This window comes from Protobothrops mucrosquamatus, unplaced genomic scaffold (assembly GCF_001527695.2).
Source record: "Protobothrops mucrosquamatus isolate PMUCROS unplaced genomic scaffold, P.Mucros_1.0 scaffold420, whole genome shotgun sequence".
NCBI lineage: Eukaryota > Metazoa > Chordata > Lepidosauria > Squamata > Viperidae > Protobothrops > Protobothrops mucrosquamatus.
This window is the reverse complement of record NW_015386749.1, coordinates 69060-80683: the sequence shown is the minus strand read 5'-3', so window position 1 is coordinate 80683 and position 11624 is coordinate 69060. Positions and strand designations below refer to the sequence as shown.

General features: G+C 34.5%; 1 protein-coding gene across 1 annotated transcript; it reads left to right on the top strand.

Moving 5' to 3' along the window:
- The first annotated feature begins 486 nt into the window (after positions 1 to 486).
- Positions 487 to 8689, top strand: ZBTB38 (zinc finger and BTB domain containing 38). Its single transcript, XM_015816309.1, has 2 exons — positions 487 to 501; positions 5096 to 8689. Exon 2 carries the CDS (start codon positions 5096 to 5098, stop codon positions 8687 to 8689), a length of 3594 nt encoding a protein of 1197 aa, XP_015671795.1. The 5' UTR covers positions 487 to 501.
- Positions 8690 to 11624: the final 2935 nt, after the last annotated feature.

Genomic DNA, 11624 nt, shown 5'->3' with positions numbered 1-11624 from the left:
TTATTCACATGCTGTAACAAATATGGCTACTCAATCTTCTTGTTTCATCAGGACACTTTTTCTAGGAGTGCAATCTGAAACAAGTATATGGATGATGATAATCTGTGGATAATTTTAATAAATGCCAGTATCTGATACTGGCATTTAATCAGTTCTGAGTAAATAGGAAATATAAAGTATTGATTGTGCTCATAATTTCTAGTGGTATAAGTCAAAGTTAGTTCATAGGAAGTCTTGATGTTACAATAAATAAATCAGGATTTGTTAGTTGCAAATGACTAAAAAATAATGTAGCAACTTAGAAATAAATGTTACTAAAATTATATTTGTTATTTTCTTTTTTTCAATAGTCTGATGTAGTCTCCTTTGAAGTGAGCTCCATCTTGTGGTAACACATACAAGACCAAGATACCGGTAATGCAAGTATGAGAGACAATAAGGAAGTAGGGGCATAACAGGAAAAATCCCATTTAGAGATTCATTCAATACATTCTGTTTCAGGTAAATTTAAGGCATTAATTTCTCCAGTGATTAAATTGGTTCAGACATCCACAAAACATCTGTGGTCAAACATGCAAGTTGTTTTCTAGACTGAATTCAGGAGGAATCTGTTTTTCTGCTATATATGGAAAAGGCTGTGTGCAGACTTGATTAATTGTTCAATGAACATTCCACTCAACACTCTTTCTATTGAAGATTCTTTCTAGTATATTAGCCTTCAAATGTATAGAAACAGAAATATGTACAGTATATATACGTTTCCAATAGAAAAATGCAAATGTGCAATGAAAAATATTTTGCCTGCAGAAGTTCTAGCAATCACCCATTGTTTTTTAAAGTGAAAAATAGTTGCTAAAATGGAGATACATACATTTTGTGAATATAGGTGTTATTATAAAAAGAAAGTTATATGCAGCAAAGTCATTTAACATTCCTTGAAGATTGTTTATGGAGTTTATTAGTGAAATATATAGCCAATAATTTCAACTGCAAAAATAATAATATGCTACTCCCAAAAATGATATTCAGCTACTCCAATGAAAATAGAAACAGATTTATTTATAAAATTAAAATATCTAAAGATATCAGACAATTATGATCGAGATATACCTAAGTATCCCCCCCCCCGATCCTCCTCCCTATTTTTTGTTCATTTGTCAGCTGAAAAAAAATATTTTTGGCATGCTTAGAAATATTAAATCAAATTAAATTATCAATCCTTTGTAAACAATGGGGTCCTGTTTTATCAGCAAGTAATGGAGAGAAAAAGAAGGGAATGAATTTGTAAATTTCGTTAGTTTATATGTCAGAAGACAAAGTTGACAGCCTTCATTACTGGGTTAAACCAACCTTAATCAAAGGCAATGGTTGCATTGTGTAATTTACTTTAGATGTCAAATGCTTGTATTTCTAATTCCATAACACATAGCATGATCTTAATATTTGTCTATTGAACTGCTTAGCTAAAGTATAGTCGTATCAACACTCTTATTTTGAAGATTCTTTCTTGTATATTAACCTTCAAATGAACATAGGTTTCCATATGTGGGGTCAAAAACTGAAGTACATTGTAATTTCAAGACATTATCGTTCTGATTAGTATGAATTTACATTTCTTTTCATGTTTATAAACAAATATAAATTTGTGAGGTATGGACACAAAACCAAAATTACAACTTACCAACTTATATTTAACTTATACAATATATGAATACAATACTTCTGCTAATTTTTGAAAACCATTTAATGGCTGACATTGTAATCTAGAAATTATGATCTCTAAAACATAGCTCAATTATTTTTATACTTTTCAGTTCCAAAGATTGATCCTGAATTAATTTATCACATAAGCATGGTTTGTTTTATAAATAACATTATTGTATTTTGTGGTTTCATAATAATAAAATCATTATTATATTTATAATGCCTTTTTAAATAGCATGTTAGTCTTTGAACTATTTCATTGCAATCACATGGGGTAATTGTAACCCATATACATTTTTTACTGCAGAATTAATAGAGAAGTAGAGTTATAAAACAGTCCTACCAAAAGATTATAATAAACAGTATTTCAAAATTACAAAAGTTTATCACTAATAGTTTTCTGATGCGTGGGATTATTTTGTGTGTGTGTGTGGGGCTGGGAGAAATCATTACAACATTTTTTCTCAGCAAAAATAATTTGATAAATGTAATGTTGAATTTCTTTTCAGAAATCTAAACAAGCCTGAACCATTCATCCCAAATCTATTGATTGTATCCCCCATAGTGATGTATTTTTGAAAACCCTCACAATCCAAAGAAGAAATATATGCCTATTTTTGTGGCTTTGTATCTAATACATTTTAGTATTTGAGCTAGATTTTAATATGAGGTAGGGCAATGCCATTTATGTCTCCTTCTTTGAGTTTATTTATGATCAAACCTAGCTGGGTTATCAGTTCAGTTTGGTCCCAGGTATTTTCTTTAGAGCTTTTAAGGGTCTTTGTCATTTATATTTATTTTGTTTAAAGTCTTCAAATAAAAAAAATGTATGAAATGTTGGCTTACTGCAAAGCCAGTGTCTGAGGCTTGTTATCCTTTTCATTTACAAGAATCCTTCAAAGCCCTACATGAGCACCACAGACATTCTTAGGTACTTCTTTGTCCCAAAATGAGAGACAAAGTTGAGGTACCTAGAAGCATCCTGGAGGCTGGATATCGTGAATGTTATTTTGTGACAAGAAAGTGTTTTGTGAATGGGCAGGGCTCCGCCTACCACTCTTGGCAGTCAACAGGAATTCTGACATGTAACTTTAGCTTTCCAAATGAGAATTTATATAACAGCTATTCAAATATCTGGAATCTGGCTTACTTTCTCACGTAGTCCCAAACTTTTAAAAATAGTCACTGAGGAGAGAGACCTAGCCTGGATTTGCAAAAATGTTTGGCAATTTATCTTACCACAGTCTGAAACAACTCTTACAATAAGTACCATTCAGCTAAATTGGATTACATTCTATTAAAAATATCTAACTTTTTTTTACAACACAAAGCATATGTGTCTCAGCCCAAATTATAATAGTTATAATATTCATGAACATCCCAACCATCCACCGTGTAATATTGAATATACTTCCTTTTTCTCACTAAATTTCATGATTGAGGTTCCATTTAGGATACTTATTTTCACTGTATCTGCCTCTTAAGAGTCCTCTCCCATCTAATTGCTCAGTTATCATCACTCTCTATGAAGATTCTCAGTTATCCAGGTCATGGTTGTCCCAAAAGTGCTTTCTTTTTTCTCTTTGAAGACATTTTGCTTCTCATCCAAAAAGCTTCTTCAGCTGACGGGATGGTGGGGAATGGAAGGATTTATATTCTTTGTAGACAGCTGGTCATTTGTATTCTTTTAGCGAGTTGTTAATGCCACCTAGATGCTTATCTGTGTCATCAGGGTCACCTGAATAGTGCAATTGGGTGTGGAGCCTTCTTGGAACTGTTGAAAGGACTGTGTTGTAGACTGAAGATGATGTCATATCCCTCCTCCTCTGTTGAGAGAAGGCTGTTCAATTTTGACCTAGATGGCCTCTTTGGCCCCTCTTTCAAACCAGTGGTCCTCTCTGTCCACATTTTTCATCACCATTGTAACTGTGAATTATTGCTGAACAAGGTAATTGCTAAATGAGAACTACCTGTAATTCTATTTTGTAGATTGTGTTTCATTTCTGGGTCTTGCATAGGTGATTCTATTGATTATGCTGTTTTTGTATCTTGACTTTTATTTTTATCCTAATTATAAAAGGGAAATTGTATGCCGCTAGGATCAATTCTGATTGAAGCAGCTTGTAAGTGCTCTAAAATGAATGAATGGATGAATGAAATCTCTGTTTACTGGGGTTTGTGATATAAAGAGTTGCAGCTGCTTTAAGAAGTTTCAGATATATGCTCAGTGCATATTCTCTCATGTTCTGAAGCAGAAGTAGTGGGCCTGAGCAATATGGGAATCATGTATACGAGATGGGCAACTGTATAAATGCAACAAATAAATATGAAGATCTCCCCTCATCTCAGTCATTCCAAATCTCCCTTTCCCCTTTTGCTTAACTTTCCACTTTGTTCAGTATCCTCCCCTTGCCCAGGGGAAAAGCTCTTATTTAGGCATACAAGATCTGAACTGTAAATCTGCAGGCACCACTAGATGTCAGCAAAGGGTAAGGTTTTCTGCATTTCCTTCCCGCAGATCATGGTTGTCCAAATGTTGCTGTATGTGTATGCTATCATGGCTATGTTAAAGCTATGGCACAAGATACAGGTAGTGATGGGAAGTCTACTTGGCCTACCTTAACCAAATTTATGCCATTGTTTTAATTCACAGTCTTATAAAGCCTGCCTAATGTTATTTGCCTTCCTGTTTAAGCATCATGTATCAAACTCTTTATTTTTCCCCCTGGTCTATAAGAGTTAGGAAATCATTATATTCTCTCCTCATATCATGCCTAGAGGGTTGCAGCTGTTGGAAATGCATAATCACAGATTTCAGCAATGATTTGTATGCAAGACTAATTGTTCATTGATGACCAAGCAGCAATTCTCCATAGCAACAATTCTGATTTTGTTTTATGGCAAAATAGTTTTATGGCAAAATATACACTAAAATCATGGGGGGGGGGAGAGCTAGCTTTTTAATGATAATAGTAGTTACCTTTCTGTGATTTTTTTAAAAATTGCTCTTTGGCTAAAGAAGGATGGTTTCTGAATTCTGTTGGTCAATTATAACAATGTCACTGCTCTGGCATAGTCTGCACTGGAGATCAGATTCCCTATTCCCTACTGACTTTTAAAAAACTCCTGAAAACAGAACTATTCTTGAGATATCCTCTGAACTTCATATTTGTCCATATTTGTCCATTTTTTCTTTATTTATTGTTCTTGTTTGTTGTTTGTTGATCTCATTATATGTTTTAATTGTACTGCGAATATTTTAATTAGTATGTATTGTAGGTATATATTGTATGCAAATGGCCGAGAGTGATTAGTTTGTGATGGGGTATGGGGACAATAAGTATTAGCATTTGATCTTGTTGATTTTAAAATCTCTTCTTTATTTAAACAGATGATCATCATGTCCCACTTAAAGGATCTCAAAGATGACTTTCACAGTGACACAGTCCTTTCCATATTAAATGAACAACGCATTCGGGGCATTTTATGTGATGTCACCATAATTGTAGAAGACACCAAATTCAAAGCCCATAGTAACGTCCTGGCTGCTTCAAGCCTTTATTTCAAAAATATATTTTGGAGTCATACAATCTGCGTTTCTGGACATGTGTTGGAACTAGATGGTCTGAAGGCTGAAGTGTTCACAGAGATACTTAATTACATCTATAGTTCTACAGTAATTGTTAAAAAACAAGAGTCTCTTGTGGATCTTGCCGCTGCTGGCAAAAAATTGGGAATATCTTTTTTAGAAGATCTTACAGAAAAGAGCCTTTCCAGTTCCCCTTGTCTGTACTCATTTTGCAATACTGAAAAAAATGATGTAAAAGAAGAAAAAAGACAGGAAGACTCAGCCATTACAAATGGACCAAGAATCACGAATGCATACTCAATTTTTGAAACTGAAAGTAGTAATAATTTGTTTTCTCCTCTTGACCTGAGGGCAAATTTTAAAAAAATGCCTGAAACAAATAAAGCATCCAATAGTGATCTGGACAGGACTGATGCATGCAAAGAGGTTGAAAGAGCCAGCACATTAGCTGAACATTCCTATGCTGTTACAACAGGTTGCAATGCTTTACAACAAAATTCCTTTTATTATGAAAACACCCCACTTTATAAAACAGGCGAAGATTGTTCTGAAGCTGCCGAGTTAGTGCCTCCAGTTAAATCAGTAACACGCTCATATAATGCACCAAAGGCTATATTTAACTCCCAGATTACAGATGCTCCTACTGTAAAGATATCAGCCCACAAGGGAAGTGGTTCAGAGGCTCCCGATAAAGTCATAAATGACCACAGCCATTCTTTTAAAAAATGCCAGGCAAACAAAGCCAATATTCTCTCTTCTAAGGAAAATGAAAATAAATCAGATAACCTTTCTGGATCAATAGCTATGGACATTCCACATCCTTACAACTGCAATTGTTGTACTAAATCATTTAATGATAAAACTCAGTTAAGCACTCATCTTAAACTTCATTCACAATCTCAAGAGACTTTAGTTTGCAAATATTGTAGCAAACAGTTTGAAAATATTGCTGGACTAGAGACTCATGAACAAGAATGTAGGGGTCTGAATAATTTGTGTGTTGAAAATGAAAATGAGCAGAATAGTCTGGATAATTTTGCTCCTTCAAATGAAAAAACTGGCACCTCGTATGTAAGCCCAGAGCCCACAGAAACTGAAAACGAAATTACTGATTATCCTGCTACAAACGGTACAATGCCAGAAACAGACCATTTTGTTAAAGTTGTTGGTGGACAGATACTTTATACTTGCAGTGTTTGTAAACGTACCTATGTTACCTTGTCTAGCCTCCGAAGACATTCAAATGTTCATTCTTGGAGAAGAACCTATCCATGCCATTATTGCAACAAAGTCTTTGCGTTAGCAGAGTACCGTACCAGACACGAAATCTGGCACACGGGTGAAAGGCGATACCAATGTATCTTTTGTCTTGAGACTTTTATGACATACTATATACTCAAAAACCATCAGAAATCTTTTCATGCAATTGATCACCGACTTGGTGTAAACAAGAAAACAGCTAATGGTGGCTTAAAACCAAATGTATATCCTTACAAGCTTTACAGGCTTTTGCCTATGAAATGTAAAAGGGCACCATATAAAAGTTACGGAAACTCATCATATGAAAGTGTACAAGTTAATGAAGTTCCATCTAGCACCTGTATTATTCAGAATACTGTCACTTCTGAACTGTCATCCTTGAATTTTGAACACAATATGTTGCCAGCTTCCAGTATTTCTTTGGATAGTTCTTCATGTGGTGATGCTACAGCAACATCTGAAAATCCTCCAAATGTTTCTTCCTGGAAAATTTCATCAAGGACAGATCTTAACAATAATGCTCCCACTAACAGAAGGACATTATCTTCTGTTGAGAATTCTGGTCCTCAGGAATATGATTCCTCTTGTCAAGCAATTAGTAATAGCAATTCCCATGAGAATTCAACCTCTGTTATTAGCTATAACAATCCAGCATCTTCTGTTATAGTGCATAGTGGAAGAGTTTCCTCAGTGATAATGCACAGTAATGCTGTCAATGCAGTAGGAAGAAGTGATAAGGGAACTTCAGATATTACAATCAATCAAGTAGCGAGCAATGATCTTATACATGAGTCAGACAATGGCAATAGTAGAACAAGAAGCAATAAAGAAAAGAAAAAGGTGCCCCTATATGACAGAGAAGCAACTTCAAAGGAAGTAAAATATACAACAAATACAGGGATACCTTCTAACACATCTACACACATCTTTGAAACTTCAAGTAAGACTGAAACTTATATCGCAAAACCTGCACTGCCAGGAACATCTGCTGACAGCAATGTTGCTCCTCTTTGCCAAATAACAGTTAAAATTGGAAATGAAGCTATTGTGAAAAGACATATTTTGGGGTCCAAACTGTTTTACAAAAAAGGTAGAAAATCTAAATATGAATCCAAAGGTGATCAGACAGTTCAGGTTGCAGAACGGGAAAAGAGAGAGAGAATCATGTCTCGAGTTTGTCAGGCAGACATTGAAAGTGAAATGGGCGATGATATCAGTGACCATGACTCTAATGATAAACCTTGGCGGCCATATTACAATTACAAACCAAAAAAGAAATCTAAACAACTAAGAAAAATGAGAAAAGCAAAATGGAGAGAGAAATACAGGAGCAGAAATTCCTGTCAGGAAAGTGAGAAGGCCTATGTCACCACTTATGCTCTTAGGAATATTCCTGAAGAGAAGGTCTGTAATCAAGAAGGAGAAGAGAAAATGCCAGATCTTTATTGTAAGCTCTGTGAAAGGGAGAATACTTCTACAGAAGTATCCCATGACCACTCACACTGGGAGACCACAGAGTCTGAGTCTTTCACTTGTGATTTATGCCAAAAGCATTTCCAGAGCAATTCTACCCTAAGGATGCATAAACGGTGCCATATGGGGGAGAAACCCTACCTTTGCAAAACCTGCGGGAAACGTTTTTCAATCTCTAGCAATTTACAGAAGCATGAACGCACCCATTCTGCCGTCAAGGATTTCATCTGTCAACACTGTAACAAAGCATTCACTCTCAACGAAACACTCAAAATACACGAAAGAATCCATACAGGAGAAAAGCGCTACCACTGTCAGTTTTGTTTTCAGGGCTTCTTATATCTTTCCACCAAAAGGAATCATGAGCAAAGGCATAAGCGTGAGCACACTGGAAAGGGCTACGCATGTTTTCAGTGCCCCAAGGTTTGTAAAACAGCAGCTGCTCTTGGGATGCACCAGAAGAAGCATTTGTTTAAACCACCCAAGCAAGAGGACAGAAAAGACTGTTTGTTTAATGAAAGCTCTAAATCATATAAAAGTCAACATTTCTTTGATTCAGAGCAACAGGAAACAGCTAAACCTCTGCTAACTAAATGCCTAACTGATGCAGAAAGTTTCAAAGCCAGTAATATTCAGAATACTGCATTGGATGCTGGACTCTGAGTAAGAAAAGGGTGCGGCAACAAAGATTAAAATAGAAAGATGAAAGGCCATAGATGCAAGTAATTAATGCAAAAAAAAATATCCAAATTTATGGAAGTTCTTAAAACTTGAGATATATATTTTTCACATAAATATATTGCATACTTTACATTTTAAATGTGCCATAAAAAGCAAATTTTGGAAACTATACTGAAGTTAATGAAGCCTAAAAAAGTATAAGGAGATATTAATATCCCTCAGAAGAAAGTTTATGTAAAAAAGAATATGCTTAACTGAAATGTTTAAAAGGATATTATAAAGGATTTACTGTTGTACTGGAAATATGCCTAACTTGTTAAGGATATGAATCATTTTGGGCAATTAAAAAATGAGTGATATCCATTCAGAATATATAGTAAGGTTAAAGTGTTTTCTGCTAGAAGAAATTACATCTTTCTTCCATAATTGGTTCAAAGGTCAACACTGTTTTAAAATTTTAATTTAGCCCTAGTTCAATGTGTACACAATAAGCATCTGGTTAAGATTCTAGCTTTTGTTATTTGAGTAGTCCACTCAGCCATTTTGTAAGAGGTTATGATTGGTTCGTCGTACAATCAGCCAGATGTATTATTATAATAAATATTTATATTCTTAACATGTACCACAATGTGTCATCAGCTCATTATATATTAGTGCTATCAGATTTGCAGATTTGCAGACTGATGTGCAAGTGAAATTTAAATATGATAGCATTATACATGATTCCTTCATGAGCATAGTTACACACATGGAATAAGATCTCTATCTTGTTGAAGAGACTTTTCTTACCATTAGTCTACAACAGGGGTAGTCAACCTTGGCTCTTTTATGACTCGTGGACTTCAACTCCCAGAATTCCTGAGCCAGCTGGCTCAGGAATTCTGGGAGTTGAAGTCCACGAGTCATAAAAGAGCCAAGGTTGACTACCCCTGGTCTACAAGCATCAGAGCATTCAGACCATCAGCTCAATGCCCATGTATGTCTGCTCTATACAGTGATTTCTCCCCATTGACTTGGTCCAGGCATGACTTGTCCTCTGAGAAGAAATAATCTGCAAGAATCCAGTACAGGAACAGGTAGCTGGACACAATATTAAATTTCTCCATGGAATCTTCCTAAAACTTACAGCTGACATTTTCAGAGTGTGTTTGCCTCTAAATATGTGTTCAAGGCTCAAAAAAGGGGAAAAAAAGAGGCACTCTGATCCTATTTTAGGTGTACTGCTGCACTCATGAGTGTGAAGATAGTTTTGGTACTTTGATTTACTCCAAGGCCAATACTCTCATATTTGGATTTACTGAATTGTATTTCCAAGTTGACTTCCACAGTGTTTTACATATATAGTCATCCCCCTAGTTTGTGTAATTTCCGTATACCATAGAATTTAGACACTCCAATCCTAACCTCAAGGATGTATAGAACAGTCTACCTGAAAAATTTAATGTGGGCTTTCAGTATTTATATTTTCTTTTTGCATACTTAATGGGCACTGTGCAGTGAGCACCCTCTTTCCCGCCTAGTAATATATTCAATAATAATAATGTAACCAATATACCGATTATTTTACTGTTTAAAATTAGGATTGTTATAAAAATGCATCATTACCCAGAAATGGATCAAACCTTCTTAGAAATTTTGATAATTCTGCATAAGATGGTTCTTCTGGAAGCTTTTTGTACAGAAGTTCGTGTTACCATCTCCTCTGCTGATATTTCCTAGCTATGTCTAAAGAGGGTGTGAATTATCTGCATTATACCAACAGATTTTTCTACTCAACAGGCTATATAAATGTCAAATTGAAAAAAGAATATTCTTATATTAAAATATTTCTAAGAGGAGATCATCCTTTTATACTGTAGCTGTAACTCTTTTAATCTAATGCATTATTAGTGTTTTGGGTTGCATCCTCTATTCAACAACTTTGTACTAACCAGAAAGTTAATCAACTATACCTACAAGGTTTTGGGGGTTTGTTTTTTTTTTCCTTTCTTTCTTTCTTTTTCTTTCTTCTTTCTTTCTTTCTTTCTTTCTCTTTCTTTTTTTCCCTTCCTTCCTTTCTTGGAGAGGGGTGTGGGAGTTTTTTCATCTGAAATTAACATTCTTCAAATAAAGATATTTCCAGGCTTTATCGATCAATTATATGTTCATTTGTGTTGATCAAGCTAAATGATTGACATATATTAATAAGAAGAAAAACACAATCAAATTGATATGGGGGGAAAAGCAAAGTTTTAAAGAAAACTATTCTGAATGAGATACTTTATTAGGCATGTTGATGCCTAAATAAAAGAGAACACTGAAACAATGAAAATTACAGTGAAGCTCAAATTTAATGTACCAACCAGAGGGCATGGATGCCCAATACCATGTCCATTAAATCACCAATTAATTATTCACAGCAACTAATCCACATAATTTTGCATAAAATGTAAGACAAATTATATAAATGGTCACAAATGATGAAAAATTGATATAACTTTGTCTCACTCAGACTATTTTGAATACAGTTGACTTGTCTGCTATTCTGGAGAATGTTAGGACCAAAATGTGGTCTATTGCATCTAAAATCCTCTAAATAGTGGTCCTTTAATTAAGTTTTCTCTGTAAAACATATCCACATTTTTAACAGTTTGATAATGTAGAAAATTGCACTCCACATTTTATTATAGGAAAAGTATCGTTTAAAGAATATTCTATTTGGCACATCTAATTTTTGCCTTTTATGCTCACATTTCCACATTATATAACACAAATACGTATAAATGTGATAACATATTTATTCTGAACTTGTCTAATGTTATTTTGCACGTGACTAAAGTAGCTCTCACAATATAAGCACTGAAAAAGTTCTAACTATATACATAAAACATTTCTGCATATCAAAGTCTATCACTTAGAAAATTATATTATGAGCTGT

Coding starts and splice junctions, on each gene's coding strand:
- ZBTB38 (XM_015816309.1), top strand. CDS start 5,096: ATGATCATCATGTCCCACTTAAAGGATCTCAAAGATGACTTTCACAGT.